The following is a 20,955-nucleotide window of genomic DNA, read 5'->3' on the forward strand; positions in this document are numbered from 1 at the left end:
TATAGGGCTAAGTAATATATGACCAAAAAACAGATTTTCAATCATTTTAATAACTGCTTTATTATTGTGATGCATTACATACACTTCTTGGTACATTGTAGCGTTTCTAGAGGATAAAGACATTAATAAATGGTTGTTTCTATTGCAAGGCTAACATCAAATTAAAGTGCTGAGAAGCATTTTGAAAGCAGTAAGGGTGCCTTCATATGTGCCGGAATATTCCACAAGACACTGCGGGATAGTCTGCTGAGCAAAATAATTCACACCAAAATCTGCATTTCTAAGGTTAATTTTGATACAATTTGAAAGTTTCTGCTGTTACTACCGAATGAAAATCTACATTTAGGCATACGGGTTTTGGGGCCGGTTTTGATAAGAGAATATTATGCAGCATCTTTGCAGAATATTCCAGTAGCTATGAAAGAACCCTAAAAGTGTGTTTAAGGCATTTTGTAAGCTTTTTTTTGCTGCAGTTTTTTAAATCTCTGCAAAAGCGTGTCATTTCTATGAAAACATTCTAGGATATGACTCGGGTACTGTTAAGACGGACGAAAGGAGGATTGTGAATTGTGTTAGAGGACCCATGAATCAACCTCACAAGTTTCAGAAGGGTTGTCCTTTTTGGTGGCCGTGTAACTACAGGATTCCTTATTAAAAGTAAGTTCACAGTTCTGTGTATCATATCCAGCTGGTTGTGCTGCACTGTAAGAAGATGAAAGGAAATGTCATCTTAAAATACATTGTGTCATTATATAGGTATTCAATAACACTATATAGGTATACAACATGGCAACAAACATTTGTAGCATACATGAAGATAGGGTCTCACCGAGACTCTGCCATAGAGTACAACTTTGAAAGGTTACAAACTACAATTATCTTGCAGACACCCCTGCTTTCACTGAGGACGTATATTGATGTGATGACAGCCTGTGTACAGCGCTACAGAATATGTTGGTGCTTTATAAGCAAGAATAAGTAAAACAAATAGAATTTGGTACAGTGACATGGTACTATATAGTTGTAGCAAGCAATATGAGAGACGGATTTTTCAGAGTGAACATAAAATAGATTTGTTACAGAAATTACTGCAATTGTTCTATTCATCAGAATGGGGGTTGCAGAAATCCATATGCTTGCCACCAAACACCTCTCAGATCAATGGAACTGAATTACAAATGTAGACATTTCTACAACAAACCTGCCACTTTTGATTATACCCCAATGACTCATAATTGGTGCCAGTAAATGTTGCAGGGTAGTCCTTTCCAGGCCTGGACTAGCCCCGAGGGTAAAAGATGAATCCCCTGGGGTGCCTTGAGCAGGACAGAACCCTAACCCTAACTACATACAGATACCATACAGCATCTCAGTGTTGCGTCCTCCGGACGTGCAACCTCAAATACATAAACAAAAGGCACAACTGTGCAAAAGGAAACAAAAACTAAGGGGAATTCTTTCCCTATCGTCCCCTAACCCGGGAGTGGGCCCTGCCTACTCGGCAGACCGACCGCTCTGACAAGTGCGAGCCCGCACGTGTGCCTGGGCCACTGACCAGTCCCTGTCAGGGAGCCCTAGCACAAAAGAAAGGTAACAACAGTAAACCAAACAAAGCATAAAAGAACGTAGCTAGGAGCTTCAGCCAAGGTGTGTTCCTCCGTTGCTGTCCAAAGGTAACTGAATGATTGACCAGCACAGGAGATCATGCTGGCACTGTTTAAGTAGGAGCCAAGCTACTCAGCACCAGGTGCTGACTGACGTTACTCCTGCAACTACCACACCCCTCAGCTCCAGGAGAAGCAAGGGCACACCCAAAACCTGGTCTGGCCTGCAAGCAAAGTGCAGGGCTCAGAACGGCTGCAACACTCAGCTAATTTTTACTTCCATATAAGAAATTGGCTTGCTTATGTATATAGATGCATAGGATGGCTAGATAACACATAGGCACACTGACTAGTCAGAATATTCCCTCCCAGGCCTTGCCTGTCTGACGTCACTGCAGGGGCCACAACACCAAACATCCTGCAGCTTCTTGCTACTGTCTGCAGCCTGGCACTGGATGAGCACCTATTACCGGTTCACAGAGCTGAAAGGGTGGCTAGTTCAAGGCAAGAGCCAGGCAGCAGGCTATTGGGAGGACCACCAGGACCGAAACAGTCTGAGGCAAGGAATAGGCAGCAGGCAGCTACTGGAAAAAAGTATGTGTCCCCTCTCCTACTAGTTAACTAAAATACATTTATTTTCAGATTCCTGTCATTCCTCTCCCATCCATTGGGGAACTATAACTTCCAGCATGATCTGACAGCTGCAGATTTTCAGGTCCATAAAGGAACCTAAAGGCCTCTTTCACATAAGCGATGCGTTCTCATGCTGGCCGCGATGCGGAGGAAAAAGCTGTGATCAGGTCCCAGATCTCTCTCTCTCCCCCCGCTACCACCCGCCGCCCCCCCGAACCTACTCGAACGAGAATGCAATTACTCAAGAAGAGTGATCCTTGCTCGAGTAACTGCCTTATCCGAGCATGCTCGCTCATCTCTATTTAGTTTGCAAAATAAAAAAGGCTGAGAAGAAACTTAATGGCTGTCTACAAATATCTGAAGGGCTGTCACAGTGTAGAGGGATCAGCCCTCTTCTCATTTACACAAGGAAAGACTAGAAGCAACGGGATGAAACTGAAAGGGAGGAGACACAGATTAGATATTAGACAGTGAGGGTGATTAATGAGTGGAACAGGTTACCATGGGAGGTCATGAGTTCTCCTTCAATGGAAGTGTTCAAAGAAAGGCTGGACAGACATCTGTCTGGGATGATTTAGTGAATCCTGCACTGAGCAGGGAGTTGGACCAGATGATCCTGGAGGTCCCTTCCAACTCTATAATTCTATGATTCTATGGCATATTAGCGAAAATATTCGGCACCAAAATCCCCACTGATATCTGCAGATTTTGATGCGCAATTGAAAATACCAGAATTCTAACAGCAAATTTGCATCAAAATTCACATTAAGTCGAGCCGATTTTGTTGCAAAATATTCTGTCCCAGGTAAAGCACCCTAAGGCCTCATGTCCACGGGGAAAATCAGATCCGCTGCAGATTCTCCCGCGGACATGAGCGCTGAAAAGGAGAATAAATAAGAATTAACTCACCTCTCATCCGCTCCGTTTCTTCTCTTCGCGGCGGCGTCATCTTCTCTCGTCGCGGCCGGATCTTCATTCTTCGGCTCGGCGGATGTGCATGATGACGTCGGTGACGTGCCCCGCGCATGCGCCGGGCCGAAGCAAAATGATCCGGACGGGACTGAGAGAAGATGGCGCGGCGCCGAAGAGAAGAACCGGAGCGTGTAAGTAAAATATGATTTTTGTGTCCCGCGGATCCGGACGGCTTCCATAGGCTTCAATAGAAGCCCGCGGGAGCCGTCCCCGCGGGAGACCCGCACGAAAATGGAGCATGGTCCAGATTTTTTCATGCTCCATTTTTTTTTAAAATCCCTTTTATTGACCATCCGCGGATATTTATCTACCCCGCGGGTGGTCAATGCATCCCTATGGGGTGCGGATCCGCGGGCAGGAGAAGAGTTAAAATCCGCTGCGGATTTTAATTCTTATTTTGCCCGTGGACATGAGCCCTAAGGCTGCTCTCACGCAAGTGGTTTTTACTGTTGCGTTTTGAATGCACCGGTAATCGCGGTATAACACTTTTATTAATTTCAATGGGGCTTCACAGACAGCGCTGGACAGCGCTGGACAGCGCTTACCAGCGCAGCAATTTTCAAACGTTGTCCGTTTTATTTTTTGGTGTTTAACGCACCTCATCACCCATCACATGCATCCAGAAACTAAAGTAAAATTCCGGGAAAGCGTCACTATTGAAATCACAGTGTTTTACTGCATCTATGTGTGAGAGTGGTCTAAGAGTTTTATCCAGTAGGCATTGCATATAAGTTTACCAGCAGTAAAAATGAAATCTCCTTAGCCAGAACAGATAGTAACAATGTTATTGTGCACTAGAGATGAGCGAACGTACTCGGTAAGGGCGATTTCGCAATCGAGCACCGCGATTTTCGAGTACTTCACTACTCGGGTGAAAAGTACTCGGGGGCGCTGTGGGTGAGCGGGGGGTTGCAGCGGGGAGTGGGGGGGGAAAGGGAGAGAGAGAGGGCTCCCCCCTGTTCCCCGCTGCTACCCCCCACTCTCCTCTGCAACCCCCCGCCCCACAGCGCCCCCGAGTACTTTTCACCCGAGTAGTGAAGTACTCGAAAATCGTGGTGCTCGATTGCGAAATCGCCCTTACCGAGTACGTTCACTCATCTCTATTGTGCACCAAACACTTCATAAAGAGAGCTCAGCTCTCTAATGTAATGCTCTAAATGTTGTAATCAGAACTTCTTTTATATAGATACTACTTTGATGGTATAAGAGTAACCTGTCATAATGTTTTACACATTAATTGACTCATAAAAGCAGTCAAAAACAGAAGTTAGGCAGCTTTCACATCTGTGCTCGGGTGTTCAGTTTTCTGGCTGTTATGGGAGCAGGAAAAAGGAATTGCCTTGCTGAACAGATCTGTCTTATGACGGAACCAAACAGCAGCGAACGGACCCCACTAACTATTATGGGTCCATTTGCTTTTCACTCAACTGTCTGGCATTTTAGTGGATGAAAAAGCGCCGCATGCAGCACTTTTTCTTCTGGTATTTTGTGCTGGATCTGCTACAGAACCTCCGAATAAAGGTTTCAGCGCAGATGTGAAAGCAGTCTTACCAGTTCGGTGGGGGAGCTTTTAGCAAAATTATGCGTTCATGTAAGCCTGAGATAATGTAACTGCCACGTCAATTGTAACTTTTTCAATAATTTGATGATTATTGCTGAGCTGGGGGAACCTAACCCCTTTGTCATACGATGATTGGATAACAGCCGGGTGCGGTCTGCTTATGATCAGCTTGTGCTACAGTGTGCTTTTCTATATACATTTTTTACTCGATAAAGAACTTCAGAGGAGAAAACGAATCCTGGAACGCCACTTGTCTGTTTCATGCTGTATTCTTCTCTAATGCATTGTATAAACAATTTGGCATACCTGACAGATAAGGCTACAATACTCTTTGAGTATAACCTAAATTAAGTGATTTCTCCATCAAAGGGTATGGACATCTTTGAGGTGGGAGGGCAATTTTGTTTTCAACTTAAATGCATGTATTTTGGGCTGACAATTGTGTTTGATTAAACATTTTGTACTGTTTGTCTTCTGTAGCTTGTACATATCACGGTATATAGAACCTGCAGTCTAATGGCCAATTTTTCACATAATGATTATTGCTCAAAATCCGTTCAAGCGAACGCATTCGAGCGATAATTGTTCAGTGTAAATCCAGAAAGAAATAAAAAAGTTTGTTCTCGTTTGGTTACCGCTGACTTTCAGTGAGCATAAAAACTGCAGCATCCGAGGAGTGGGCCCACAGTCGAGGAGATAGCAGTGTAGATAAGGCCTTGACACAGGGCTCTACCATCTCCTCCCCTGTCCAAAACTTTACATACGCCAGCAGGCTACCGGTGAAAACACAATAGTGGTGTGACAGGGAGGATTCACAGGATGACGGACAAATCCACAGTTCGAGTTATCTGTGGGGTTCTGTTCCTGGCCACTTTCCTTCTGTTGCAGCCGTTCTGAGGTTTCCACCTTGCTTTTTAGGCCGGACCAGGGTTTGGCGGCGTTCCTACCTCTCCTGGAGCTGAGGGGTGTGGTGGAGGCAGGAGTGATGTCATTCAGCACCTGCTGCTGACTAGCTCAGCTTCTATTTAAGCTGTGCTAGCTTTGACCTCTGTGCTGGTCAATTCACTGCAGTTCCATGTTGGACAGCGGCGGTGCAACACACAGAGGTGGAAGGTCTGCATCTCAAAGCTAAGTTCTTTGCTGCTTTGTTTGGTTTTGTTCTCCTTTTGTTTTGCGCTAGGGCTCCCAGTTAGGGACTGGTCAGTGGCCCAGGTTCGAGTGCAGGCTCGCACTTTTCAGCGCGGTCAGTCTGCCGAGTAGGCAGGGTCCCTTCTCGGGTTAGGGGACGATAGGGAGAGCATCCCCCTTTAGTTTTTGTTTCCTTTTGCACAGTTGTGCCTTTGATTTATGTTATTGAGGTTGCACGTTCATAAGACGCAACAGATTGACCAGCCCTTACCTACTCAGGGAGATTCTGTGCCGTTATTATGAATCCCCTTGAGGTTTTGTCGCACCAGCTTGGCACTCTGGCTGCTGAGCTCGCTGAGATAAAACGGCGACAAACTGCGCTGCAGTTTCCCAGCAAGGAACCAAAAATTGAGCTACCCGACCATTTTTCTGGTCATAGGCAGAAATTCGGATCCTTCCGGGATGCCTGTAAGCTCTACTTTAGACTGCGTCCAGTGTCCTCAGAGGACAACGCCCAGAAGGTGGGCATTGTCATGTCCAGACTGCAGGGGGCGCCGCAGGCATGGGCTTTTTCATTACCACCAATGTCTGAGGCCTTGGTCTCGGTGGATGACTTTTTTGCTGCATTGGGTCTAATCTATGATGACCCAGACAAGATATCGGTGGTTGAAGGGAATATCAGACGTTTACGACAGGGAGACTCCTCTGTCGAAGATCATTGTGCTGGGTTTTGACGTTGGGCAGCAGAAACCCAGTGGAATGACCCTGCTTTAAAGAGCCAGTTCCATTGGGGTCTATCCAATAAAATCAAGAATGTACTGGTAGGTTATCCAGTACCCCGCAGTCTTGATGAGGCCATGTCTCTGGCTATCAAAGCTGGGAGACGGATCAGGGAGAGACATCAGGAACTCTCCATAGATTCTGGCTTCTTATCAGCGGATGTGGAGGAGCCCATGCAGTTGGGGTCTCTGGCTGCCAGGGCTAGGAATGGGAACAAAGTACAGTGTAAAGGTCGTTGCTTTTCCTGTAACCGCATTGGTTGCATGGCTCAGTGTTGTCCCCGTCATAATTGCCAGCCAGGACTTGATGACTGGGAGATTACTGAGGGGGCCCCTCTAGGCCATCAAATTGCCTGGATATCACCCTCCAGACTGGTGCTTCCTGCTGAGACCCTTTGTGACAGAGTGGGCAACCCCATAAGAGTCCTTCTGGATTGTGGAGCTAGTATTAATTTAATACATCGGGAAACGGTCAGATGTTTAGGCTTAGAGATGAAGGCTCTGGAGTGTCCCATCCCAGTATCTGCCATTGATGCTGCTCCACTATCGCAGAGAAGTCTGACGTTTTGTGTGCCTAACGTCCGTTTAAAAATTGGACTGTTCCACATGGAGATTATAACATTATATGTCATAGAATCCCCCCGTCGCAAGTAGTCTTGGGGCTGCCTTGGCTACGTCTACACAACCCGGTAGTAGACTGGGAGAAGGGGGACATTGTTAATTGGAGCCCTGGTTGTCTGTCGGGTTGCGTTTCTGTTGATATAGCTTCTACTCAGACAGAAGAGCTGCCGGAGGTCATCGCCGACACAGACAAATTACCACCGCACAGACAGGGAGATTGTGCTATTAAACTTCTCCCTGACTACGAGTTCCCCAGGAGCCGCATACCCCCTCCTGAGAGACCGACACTCAAAGCTTATACCCAAGAGGGTTTTAAGATGGATTCTGAGAGGGTTCAGAAATTGAAGAAGTGTGTTGCTATGACTCCGGCACTGGGGCAGCCGGATTTTTCTGGGCCTATTATTGCCGAGGTCCAGAGAGAGTTACGGCGAGCAGTTCGGCGGAGAAAGCGAGTTGCTAACAGTCACCGCTCAGAGGGGTCGGAATTCCGTGTTGGAGACTGGATTTGGTTGTCTACCAGAGTTATAAGACCCAAACAATCGTCTGCTAAACTTGGCTCGCGATTTATAGGTCCATTTAAAATAACTGAGAAGAGTAACGCGGTTGCTTTTCGGTTAGAAATTCCCAGTGCGATGAAAATTAACAATATTTTCCACAAATCTCTGCTCAAAAGATTCATCGATCCTGGGAATGACTCACCAACCCCGGCTCCTGGGCTAGTGGATGGGGAGGAGCAGTTGGTAGTAAGTCACATATTGGACAGATCAAACCCTGGTCCTAAGGGTCCTGGGGCCCCTCCTAGAAGGGGAGGTACTGTTGCAGCCATTCTGAGGTTTCCACCTTGCTTTCAGGCCGGACCAGGGCTTGGCGGCGTTCCTACCTCTCCTGGAGCTGAGGGGTGTGGTGGAGGCAGGAGTGATGTCATTCAGCACCTGCTGCTGACTAGCTCAGCTGCTATTTAACCTGTGCTAGGTTTGACCTCTGTGCTGGTCAATTCACTGCAGTTCCATGTTGGACAGCGACGGTGCAACACACAGAGGTGGAAGCTCTCCATCTCAAAGCTAAGTTCTTTGCTGTTTTGTTTGGTTTTGTTCTCCTTTTGTTTTGCGCTAGGGCTCCCAGTTAGGGACTGGTCAGTGGCCCAGGTTCGAGTACAGGCTCGCACTTTTCAGCGCGGTCAGTCTGTCGAGTAGGCAGGGTCCCCTCCCGGGTTAGGGGACGATAGGGAGAGCATCCCCCTTTAGTTTTTGTTTCCTTTTGCACAGTCGTGCCTTTGATTTATGTTATTGAGGTTGCACGTTCATAAGACGCAACACCTTCTCTCTCCAGCTCTTTACCTGTCAACACTCACTCGACAGTAGCACAAAGCACTGCATGGCAGTTCTTCTCACTCTCTGTCCTCCATATTAATAGCAGGAAGGCCTGGATGAATAGGGCACAGGGCACACATCAGGCCATTGCTCAGCCTCTTCCATCCTGGGGGATCCGCATAGGACAAGGAGCAGTTTCTCCTACTTACTAAAAGTCTCTCGCTTCTCCAGACTCAAACCAAGAAGCTTCAGAAGCAGGCTTAGGCCTCCCTCACACGGGGCGTTTTATACAGCGTTTAGCGCTGCCTTTTCAGCCCAGCGCTAAACGCTGTACAACACTCCTATTCATTTCAATGGGGCTGCTCACACAGGGCTGAAAACGCAGCGCCTTGCAACGCTGCGCTTTGACAGCGATGCAAGTTCTATTTTTGGGCGTTTTCAGCCCTGCGTCGCACATTGAAATGAATGGGCAGCGGTTTCAGCACTGCTAAAAAAGCTGCAACACTTGGTGCCGCATTTTTGGCAGCGTTAACCGCTCGCCGATTTTCGGGGTGAGCGCTTGCAATAGAAGCCCTACCCCAAAAATCAGTCCCAGCTAGGCTAGGTAGAAAAAAAGAAAGTAATACTCACCTAGCCGCTGTGGTCCGGGTCACGGCCGCTGGTCTCTGCCGCTGATCCGGGCTTCCCCTGCATTCACAAGTCTTTTACCGGAGGCCAGGTTTGAGAACCCCGCCTCCGGCAATAGAGTGCTGTGATTGGTTATTGGCATGCTCGATGCCCAATCACAGCCCTTCATTGACTGTCTCAGCCAATCAGCGCCGGCAAGCTCTGATTGGCTGAGACAGTCAATGAAGGGCTGTGATTGGTTGTCGGTGCTTGCTCGATGCTCAATCACAGCACTCTATTGCCGGAGGCCGGGTTCTCAAACCTGGCCTCCGGCAATAGACTTAGGAATGCCGAGGAAGCCCGGATCAGCGGCAGAGACCAGCAGCCGCGACCCGGACTGCAGCGGCTAGGTGAGTATTACTTTTTTTTTTCTTTTCAGCATTCTTGGCTGCGTTTTCAGCCGAGCTGAAAACGCAGCCAAAACGCCGGCATAAAGTATGCCAGCGCTGCTGAAGCGGGGCGGAATCTGCAGTAAACACAGCGTTGAAAAACGCTGCGTTTCTGCAAACGCCCTGTGTGAGGGAGGCCTTACTCTCTTGCAAGGCTCAGGCTCAGGCTTAGACTCCAACTAACTTGCAGACTGACTTACATTGCACCTTGCATACGCATATATGAAACATGATCATGTGACACACAACAAGATACATTTTCCAGATGTAACCCAGGTATTAACCCATTCAGTGCTGCAGAGGTACAATACACATCAAAGATGCATACACATAGAAGACACTGACAACACAAATGCACAAGACAAACACTTTCATACTTATAGAGGGGCCCCGTTAGCTCTGGGCCACTATAAAAACTATCGCAGGATCACTGGCTTCTCATTACATGTAAACGCTCCCCACTCAGTGCTTTACGTAGAAGGTGAAGTGCTGAGCGAGAACTCAGCGATCCAGCGAGAAATCTTTTAGTCTAAATGCTTTACATGAGTGATGAAAACCTTAGGGATAATAAATTAGCTGATTAAGGTGCAGGAAAAGGAAGAGAGCAGAGGGAAACTAAGTGGGGAGTCCAGCTTCACTGACAGATCCCCTATTGAGACTTAAAGGGGTAGTCTAGCCTTTTTTCAACAGATGACCTATCAGAGGGTAGTTGACCCAGCTTTGTGGGACTTTAGACTGCAGGTTCTAGATACAGTGATAGGTAGAACTTGCGAAAGACAAACAGTGCAAAACGTCATTAAATTCTATTAGAAAACTGATTGTTAGCCCAAAATACATCCTTTTAAGTGAAAAAATGCCCCCCCCCCCCCCACAAAAAAGGTGTTCATAGCCTTTAAAGCTGCCTATACGTGAAGACTAGAAGCAGTGCCACTCCTCTCCATGCGATGTGATATAAATGAAACTGAGCTGCAATGCCAAATTTCACCAATGACAAGAGTTTTATTCTAATTTCTCATAACACAGTCAATGTCCAACCTCATACAGAGCCTTGAATATAACTTGGGAACAAGGCAAACTTTGGACACTCTTTTGTAAAGAGTAATGTTTCAGAATTGAAGCTCCTGATCAGAACAGAGATGGGTGTCCGCTATGTATAAAACCTCCGCTCAATATTAAAGGGCCACTTGGGTAATTTGTTTTTTTAATTCATTCATGAAGTAGCTATCCCCCAGTATATATAAGTGAGCTAGTGTTACCTTGGTTAGTTATCTTTCTATCCTAAAATTCCAGCCTTTTTCTCCTCAGATGGTCATGTGATCTCAGTTCTGACCAGTTTAGATATACTTGGAGTTATGGATTCATTTTCTAGTCAACCTGTCAATCTGTGTGATGCTATTACATAGATCTACCAGAAAAAGGCTTAGACAGGGACACTAGTACTCCTATTACAGTTCCTACTAATGATCTCAGCCCTGTCACACAGTTATAATAGAGGAGGTCACAGCTCATCCTCCTGACTGTATACTTACAGTCTATAGTGTATGTAGGTGAATACAGAAGGTAATGATAATACGGTATAGCCTTAACTAATGCTGGGCTGATGCATCATGGAATTGACTGAAAGTAAAAAATCTCAACATAAAGATGGTGTCTGATAAGCATCAGACAGGGTGGCTGCATTGCAGAGAAGTGACTGGAATATAATGAGTAGATCTCCGGAGTGTGAAAGGCAGTTGGGTGAGGAGGAGCAGGGATGGAAAAAATGTGTTTTCACACATAGTGGCCCTTTTATTCTCATTGTGGAGACAAAAGCTATGAAGACATTTCTAATTAGAGGCAGCCCTTTTCAGTATGTGGCTGCTGATGACCGCGCATCTCACTCCCAGCACTTCCAGCGAACAGCTAGTTATACTGGGGAAAACTGTGGCCATAAAGGAATTTTCTGGTGTAAGGAGAATTATAATAATTTGTGGCATCCATTTACATGAATGGTTGTCCATATCATATAAGGATAGCTCAAGTCTACCAGAGCAAGAGCTGATCTTATAGAGCAGCTCCATGTTCTGACTCAATGAAAGAAGCTCCTTAATAGCGCATGCATGTCTTCATGAGGCAATCCCTTTAAAGGGATTTTCCAGGATTATAAAAACATGGCTGCTTTCTGCTGAAGATAGACACATCTGTCCGCAGGTTTTTGAGCTGTTGCAGCTCGGTCCCATTCATTTGAATGGAGCCAAGTTGCAATACCAAAAAATAAATAACCCATGGACAGATGTGGCACTGTTTCAGGATGAAAGCAGTTAGATTTTTCAGTTGTGGAAAACCCCATAGGGGCTTTTACGACACTATTGTTTTTTTTTTTAACGCTGCGCTATAGCTGCATTTTTTTCAATGAGACTTTCTAATGTTAAAATCGCATCGCACAAAAACGCAAAAGCACAAACTTGCGATTTTTGTGCAATGCGATTTTAACATTAGAAGGTCCCATTGAAAAACCGCAGCGATATCGCAGCATAGAAAAAAACGCTAGTGGGTAAAAGCCCTAAAGGAAAACAATATACACATTAGCCATTTTCCAGAAGGCAGAAAACATTATCCTTACTATTGCTTCTAGGTAATGTTACTATTTTTCATTGCTCACTTAGACCCAATGTCCACTTGCAGCTTTGATTTGCGGAACCCGTGCTAATACAACCCATAGGGATGTATTAGCATTCGCAAACTAATTAGTAGCATGCAGATGCCATTTTCTCCCGACATGCGGTTTGCACGCTGCGGGAGAAAATCGCAGCATGCTCTATTTTGGCCGCGGATTCTGCGGGATGGCTTCCATTGAAGTCAATGGAAGCCATCATATCCGTGGCACAGCTGCAGCTGTCAGTCTGGCTGTGCCACGGATTACGTGCTGAAGAAAGAAGATCCGGACAGTGCAGACGAGATCCGCAAAGGAGCCGGAGAGGTAAGAAAACCTTTTTTTCTCCCAATGTCCGCCGGCACGGCTGGATTCCGCTGCAGGATTCAGCAGTGGAATCCGTGTGTGCAAGTGGACATTGGGCTTCAAATTAAAACTAAAGTTTAAATGCAACAAAAAGTTTTATAACTTACTTTAAACAACATTCCAGGCCCGCTTTAGAACAAGTGCATTCCATACATTCTGAAGTCCACTCACTATTCATTTTGTGAAATGTTCCTTTGTAATTACAGCCTGAAAAATAGACATATAAAATTAGATAAATTGGGAAAGAAAGCATTTTTAACCCCTTTCTGGACACTTGATGTGATAGTAATAGGTGATAGGTGTCATCCTGTAGCAATGGCAGGGCCGGGAGACAACTCGGATGTTAGTTGTTTAAACCCTTAGATTCCATGCTAAATATATTCTTCCCTATCGGGCAGACCGGAGAACCACTTATTACTCTGTGTGACTCTGCTCCACTTGAAGGTACAGTGTGAGGTGGGCCCTTAAGTGGTTGCATTTTCTATTACAATCACTGTTTGGGCATGGGCTATCTATAAGTGTGTAATTTAAAGCTTCTGAGCCACAGTACAATAGCTATAATATGCCTATTCGCCCGCCCATCTACCTTGTGGCATTTATAGTACTGGTATCTGCTTATGTGGCAAGAGGGAGTATAGGTCTTGTCAACCTTTAGGATCCTGGTGCAATTTCCATTGTACCTCTGTCCACTTTATAGCTATGCCAGTGTGCAAATTCGTTTTAAAGTGACCATCTGGTTTCAGGACAAAATTCTCTCCTAGGACAGGAGGAGGAGGGGAATATATTGCCTGTTGTTTGCTGCCATCCCTCCACTATTTCCAGATCCCATTTTTGGCCCTCCAGGATAGCCAATGCAATCTTCAGGCTACCTAATCTCCCACAGTGCATTAGTTAGGTAGGACTACAACATACTATACCTGCTCTCTAATTGGTCAAAGTTGCTCACATGATCAGTATTTGCCAATCAGAGAACAGTGCACATTAGGCAATGTGGAAAGGGGGTTTCTTATCTGTGGATCGCTGGCCTCTTCATCTGGGAAATGGCACACCTCATGTGTAAGCAGGCTCCAGCAGACTGAAGGTTTCATCAGTTTTTAATGCACACAGAAACCAACGTGTACAGCATACACCGCATACAACAGTCCATATAATGTCCTGGGTTTTCCAAACCTGCAGGGTCATCATCACCAACCCCCCCCCCCCCCCCCCCCGAGGCGTCCTTTTCCTTCAGACTGGCCTGACGATCCCTAAACTGGACTGCGGGCTAGCAGCCCTTCAGCTTTACTGAGCTGTAACTCTCTACCCTCTGAGTCTGGCAGGAACTGGTTCTTTTGTTTTATTTCCTGCCATACCTAGCTGTTAACCCCTTCTACAGTACCAGAAGGCCTGGCTGTAGCCCTCTGCAGGCCATTCTGTATACTGCACTCTCACAGCAGTTAGAAACTTGCTATAGTCATCTTGGACAGTTGAAAACGGGGTGGATTGACGGGGCAGCAGAGGAGGACAACTATAGCTAATGCAGTGGTGCCTCAGCTTGCAAGCGTGCTCTCTCCCGATTTTTTTTTTGCTCTTATTTAATAGCAAAAACTCAGGCTACGAGCCTTCTCGTAAGTCAAGAATCTCACAAGCAGAGGCTCGGTGGGGGTCTAATACTCACCTACCTCCGGCATTCCGGTCTTTGCGATGGTCTGCGGTGCTGCTGCAGGCTGCTGCATCCTCCTCCACAACAACAGAGCATTTCTTCTTGGAAGTGGAGCTTGAATACCCCACCTCCAGCAAGCTAATGCTCTGATTGGATAATCCAGTGCGGCATCAGCTAGTGAAAGCCGGCGCTGGGTTACCCAATCACAGCCATTCAATGATGTCATTGAACTGCTCTGTCGGCGTGGAGGAGGATGTGGCGGCAGCACGGGGATGCGGGGGTGGTGGCGAGGAGGAGGAAGAAGCACGAGCAGGAGGAGGACGAGGAAGCAGGAGAAGGAGGAAGCAGGAGCAAGAAGCAGGAGTAGCAGGAGGAGAAGGGAGGAAGAGCAAGCAGGAACAGCATCAGGAGGAGGAGGAAGCAGGAACAGCATCAGGAGGAGGAGGAAGCAGGAACAGCATCAGGAGGAGGAGGAAGCAGGAACAGCATCAGGAGGAGGAGGAAGCAGGAACAGCATCAGGAGGAGGAGGAAGCAGGAACAGCATCAGGAGGAGGAGGAAGCAGGAACAGCATCAGGAGGAGGAGGAAGCAGGAACAGCATCAGGAGGAGGAGGAAGCAGGAACAGCATCAGGAGGAGGAGGAAGCAGGAACAGCATCAGAAGGAGGAGGAAGCAGGAACAGCATCAGGAGGAGGAAGCAGGAACAGCATCAGAAGGAGGAGGAAGCAGGAACAGCATCAGAAGAAGGAGGAAGCAGGAACAGCATCAGGAGGAGGAGGAAGCAGGAACAGCATCAGGAGGAGGAGGAAGCAGGAACAGCATCAGGAGGAGGAGGAAGCAGGAACAACATCAGGAGGAGGAGGAAGCAGGAACAGCATCAGGAGGAGAAGGAGCAGGAGGAGGAGGAGGAGGCAGGAGCAGCAGGAGGAGAAACAGGAGCAGCAGAAGCAGGAGGAGAAACAGGAGCAGCAGAAGCAGGAGGAGAAACAGGAGCAGCAGAAGCAGGAGGAGAAGCAGGAGCAGCAGAAGCAGGAGGAGAAACAGGAGCAGCAGAAGCAGGAGGAGAAACAGGAGCAGCAGAAGCAGGAGGAGAAACAGGAGCAGCAGAAGGAGGAGGAGAAACAGGAGCAGCAGAAGGAGGAGGAGAAACAGGAGCAGCAGAAGGAGGAGGAGAAACAGGAGCAGCAGAAGGAGGAGGAGAAACAGGAGCAGCAGAAGGAGGAGGAGAAACAGGAGCAGCAGAAGGAGGAGGAGAAACAGGAGCAGCAGAAGGAGGAGGAGAAACAGGAGCAGCAGAAGGAGGAGAAACAGGAGCAGCAGAAGGAGGAGGAGGAGAAACAGGAGCAGCAGAAGGAGGAGGAGGAGCAGCAGAAGGAGGAGGAAGCAGGAGCAGCAGGAGGAGGAGGAGGAGGAGGAAGCAGGAGCAGCAGGAGGAGGAGGAGACAGCAGCAGGAGCAGCAGGAAGCAGGAGCAGCAGGAGGAGGCAGCAGGAGGAGCAGGAAGCAGGAGCAGGAAGCAGGAGCAGCAGGAGGAGAAAGCAGGAGCAGCAGCAGGAGGAGAAGAAAGCAGGAGCAGCAGGAGGAGGAGGAAGCAGGAGCAGAGGGAGGAGGAGGCAGCAGGAGAACAAGGACGAGAACACGGCAGCAGCAGTCCACGCAACGATCGGAACGCCGGCGGCAGTTGAGTATTCATGTTTGTTTTTTTACATGAAGTGTGTGGTAGTTAGGGCTTATTTTGGGGGAAGTCCGGAACAGATTAATGGCGTTTTAAATAATTTCAATGGGGAAAATTGATTTGAGATAAGTGTTTTGGGTAAGAGCTCTGTCACAGAACAAATTAAACTCTTAAGCCAAGGCACCACACTGTATGTCCCCCCTAACCCTCCTGTCCTGGGACAAAATTTTGTCCCAAAACTGGAGGGTCACTTTAATGGAAAGCATGCAATACTAACAAGAGGGACAGTGTTGTGAATATCCACTGTACAGATATTATAAAACATGAGCACAGCTCAGTTTAGTTTATTACCAGATTTTCTTGATGCTTTATCACGTGTCAATAAACCACGTTCACAGGTAGCGCTAGACAGTGCAACAAAGACTGCGAGCACAAGACCAAGAGCCAAAATCCCTTTCTGCAACAAAGAAAAAATGACAATGTGTGTTAAAAACATATCACACTATACAAGTTGTGCCTTCTAAACCCAATATTTTGGATTTTCACAAAACTTTCAAATACAATTCATTTAGGCCACTTTCACACTTGCAGTGGTCTCTTGCTAATTTCCACTGTTCATTGCCGTCCTTGGAGTCGAACAACCAAAATTACGGAACAGATCTAAGCGGCACTAGACAAACCGCATTGACTTAATGGGGTCTGTCCAGCTTCCAGCATACCAGAGAAAAAAAATTCCCAGATTTAATAGGACAGCTTACTCCAAATGGATCTTCTGGCGCAGATGTGAATGTAGTCTTACATAGCAATTAAAATAGCAAGGTGAGGATTAGTGTGCTTGATAAAAAAAAAAGTCAAGATCACATACAGTAGAAATTTCCATTATGGACCAGGCTAGCAAATCATGTAATAAGAGTGAATTTTTGCACCTGTATTGCAGCCACAAATGCTGGCCTTTGATTTTATGCCTCAGCTTGAGGGCAAAAACACATGGACTTATGCTCAACTACGCTTGTTGCTAAGGAGCATCGTTGCGCATGAATTTTTTTATTCTTGGGCCATAGTGCAGGAGTTTGAAGAAAGCAGTGGGAAGATTGGTCATGCAGGGAGATAAGGCAAGTCCTATCTTTTCTCTCCCATACGATTAACGAGCGAGAATACCGCTAATGAAACCATTAAAATCAGTAGTTTAATTTTGTCCCGTTGTGCGGCTGTGAATTTCACATGGGCGAGTGCGATATCAGGCTGTGAAACTCGGTCTGATATCGCACTCGGGAACGTGAGATTTCCCTGCGGATGCGAGGCAATTGTGTCAAAAACCGCCATGATTATCATGGCCGCATAACTAAAACACATGCGTGTGTTTAAACCCTAATGGCTCTTCCGCATGGGCGTATTTGCGTACACGCAAAGTTTGGGTGCACAACACGCACAGAATAGCTTTCAATGGTTTCACTTACATTTTCTTTTTTTGCGCATGAGTAGTCTATGGGGGTGCGCAAAAGCGCCACAATATGCAAGGGGATGTGCAAAACACAGTACAAAACCACAGAGAACAGAGCACATCTGGACCTCATTAGGCTAAATAGTCTTTTAAATCAGGACAGGTTGTTGTGTGCATATAAACAGGCTCTGCGTCTGCAAAAAGTACATTGAAATGCACAATACATGCGCAAATCAACCTTACAGCACGCGCACTTGAACATACACTTGTGTGAAGGAACCTTTAGGCCTCATGTCCACGGGCAGGTCCAATTCCCTGTGGGAAATCCAGCATGGAGTCTAGCCCTGCCCGTGGCCAGTGATCCCTGCGTACCTGTATTTTTCCGGCGGAGTCTGCGCGGACCCCTCCACTTCCGGGTTTGCTGTACTGTGCATGGTCCTCGCCATCAGACCAGTAGTTTTTTTTTTAAACTCCCGCTTTCCCGTGGGCTTCGATTGACTTCCACTGGAAGCCATCCGTGCGGGAACCACACAGAAATGGAGCATGCTGTGATTTGTATTCAGGAGCAAAAGGTTCGCAAAACAAATTTGCATGCTTTTACTCCTTTGCGAACGCCCGTGCAACAAACCAGCAGCGGGTTTTTTTTTTCAAATCCCTGCGGATTCTAAAGCTGCAGGAGGTATACCCATGATGCGGATTTCTGCTGTGGAATTTAACCCTTGCAATACAAGGGTTAAATTGCACAACAGATTCGCTTAAAAAAAACCCAAACACACCCAAATCCGTACTATTTAGGTGCAGGTTTGGTTAGGGCATTTTTCCAGTGTAATTGCTGCGGGTGTTCTGTTGTGGAATGTCTGCAGTGATTAAACGACATGTGAAGGTAGCCTTAATCTGCAGCATAAATAGACTTGCTGCAGATTTAGAATTCTGTGGATTCATTGCACCATATGAAGATTTTTTGCCTTGTAATGTGAGGGACCCTTCATGCGGGTCAGAATTACACCACAGGATGCAGCAAAATTCGCAGCTGAGGAACGCCACACAAAAATCTGCAGGTCTAATTGTGAATTTTGATGCGGAATTGCAGGCAGGTTTTAAGCCATTTTCAATTCTGCATCAGTATTTACTGCGGCTTGTGATGCATTGTGCAGCCTTTTCCATCCCTGCGAAAGGTCCCCAAATGTTGTGGGATTTCCTCAGTGGTTCTCCCTGCATCTTCTTACATATTCCCCACACATTTGTGCATCCTTATTGACTTCTATGGTGACCTCTGGTGCACAAATGTCTAGAAAGATAGAAAATGGAAATGGTCCTACAAAAACTGCTTATCTGAATGAACCCATTGAAATCAATGTGTTCCATTTCGCTGGATATTGTGCGTGCAAGTATGCCCGTGTGATGGAGCCCTTAGGCTAGCTTCACACGAGCAAGTACAATATGGGGCCGTGAGTCACAGCTCCATATTACGCTCTCCACCATCTGAATTCCCCGCGGATGTGAGGCACTGTATGTGATCTTGGCTATTTTTTTTTTTGATCAATCACACTAATGCTCACCTTGCCATTTTAATTGCTGTGTAAGACTACATCTCACGATGCACAAATCTTGTGCGATTTTCTTACCTGTGTGAAGGCAGCCTAAGGCTGCCTGTCCACAGGCGTTGCGGTATCCTGCGGCAAATCTCCGCCACGGGAGCTGCCACCCGGGAGCAGGAGGCGGCAGACGGATTTCCGCTGTCAGCCTATGTGAGAATCGCGGCAATTCGCAGCATGCTATAGGCTGAACAGGATGCACATATGTCTTTTTTCAGACTAACATGCTATGCTACTATGTTAGTAATAAGTTGCTGATAGTTGAGTACCCATATTGTACCTCCATGTTCTCATGGATTCATACGTAATCTGTTGCATGTTCATCACATGCTCTATTATGAAACTATTCTCTCCTGGAAACATTTCTTCAAGATGAGAAAACAGTGCCATGTAGAGGCACCACACATTGGCACGTGTGCCCAAGTCGTCATGATATGAAACGAAAGACTGTGTGCCACAGAACAAGATTTACAGATGTGGCAAAGTTTATCATGACTTTAAATGTGTTATAACTTTCTATGCCACCATTTTACCATTTTTATTACCTTACAATGGGGTTTATTTCATTAAAAAGAGAGAACAATAGCTTGAGATAAGATAAAATGATCACAGACAATCTAAACTCTGCTACATCTGTATAGTATCACAGTTTCCTACACACAGCACCATTTTTCAACCTCGACTCAATGATCATTGAGAATTAAGCTGCTATTACCCGAGCACAGCAGTTACCGCTTGCATTCTTTTGACAATTGCCAGGCTGCGCCCATAAGCGCGGTTGCGGCCTGGCAATTAGCGCGCAAGTAAGTGCTAATTGCCAGGCTGCATCCGTGGCACAGCAATTATAAGGAAAATGCGAGCGCTAGTGACCTCTTTCACAGATCCAGATCGTGTGAATGGATGATTTTAACGTGAATGAAGCCCGGGACTTGACCAGAAAAAATTGTTGCTTTAGTGCATTTAGCTGCAATATTTTTTTTTGCGCAGCTAACATTGGCGTGAGTTTGATGCCCGTGTGAATGAGTTGTTTTAGCAATTTAAAGCACTTGATCTTGCACAAGAGATTTTTCAACAAGTTGGCGCCTACTTGTTGTGGACTTATCCTTCCCTTGTAGAGAAGGAAATGGTCAGAACTCTGCTGCAAGTAGAGCAGAGAGCGGTCCCATAAGAGGGAAGAGGGAAAACCTTGATTTTCAGAATATTTCCCTAGTTCTCTAGGCTGGAGAAATATATAACTATAAAGATACAAGCCCGAAAACTGGACCGTAGAAAGTTAAACAGTCTATAGGACTAAAGCAATGGAGGAAGGAAAAGATGAGAAGTCATTCTTCCAATAATTTAGAAATCCGCTATCAAACATCTTATTTTTGTCTTATACCTGCATCCCCAAACTCTCCTTGGACTTACCATTGTTTCTGTGTCTGTTGCAGATGGAACTGCGAGTGTACAGAGGACACTATTTATACTAAGTATGCAATGCTAATTAATAATGTGACACATAATTTGTTTACTAAAGGGGATTTAGTAATCCAGAAATGTGTCATTCCCTTAAGCAGGTGTGTGCGCAGTGGGTGTGTACCCGCAGGTAATAATATATCTGGGAACCTCAGCTGGAAGATGGGGATCCTAATGAAATTAGGTTGAAGTTGTCAAAATGGTAAATAAGAAAGGCTTCACTTTCTCAAACAGGCGTGTCTCTTCCCTCCATGAGTACCAGTATTCTGTTCGGAACTTAATTCCCACCGGCCAGGAACATGAGCAATGTTTTCTCTTCACACACTGATTCATAATCCTATAATGTCTCTAAATATTTGAATGAAACATCAGTTTGATTTTCTTAATCCATAAAGGTAAAAGTTTATTTTGTGAAAGATGCTATGAATAATTGGTTATTGTATTTAAGATTACACATTTTTATGATCATTTTATAAAAGTGTATTAC

The 20,955-nt window shown here is 46.2% G+C and overlaps 1 protein-coding gene across 1 annotated transcript; it reads right to left on the reverse strand.

Annotated features, from left to right (window-relative positions):
• Positions 1-40: 40 nt before the first annotated feature.
• Positions 41-20,431, reverse strand: LOC136624840 (beta-microseminoprotein-like). Its single transcript, XM_066598774.1, has 4 exons — positions 20,421-20,431; positions 16,329-16,434; positions 12,769-12,868; positions 41-702 (listed from the first exon to the last, which is right to left on the reverse strand). Exons 1-4 carry the CDS (start codon positions 20,421-20,423, stop codon positions 573-575), a joined length of 339 nt encoding a protein of 112 aa, XP_066454871.1. The 5' UTR covers positions 20,424-20,431; the 3' UTR covers positions 41-572.
• Positions 20,432-20,955: the final 524 nt, after the last annotated feature.

The sequence above is a fragment of the Eleutherodactylus coqui genome, chromosome 4 (assembly GCF_035609145.1).
Source record: "Eleutherodactylus coqui strain aEleCoq1 chromosome 4, aEleCoq1.hap1, whole genome shotgun sequence".
NCBI lineage: Eukaryota > Metazoa > Chordata > Amphibia > Anura > Eleutherodactylidae > Eleutherodactylus > Eleutherodactylus coqui.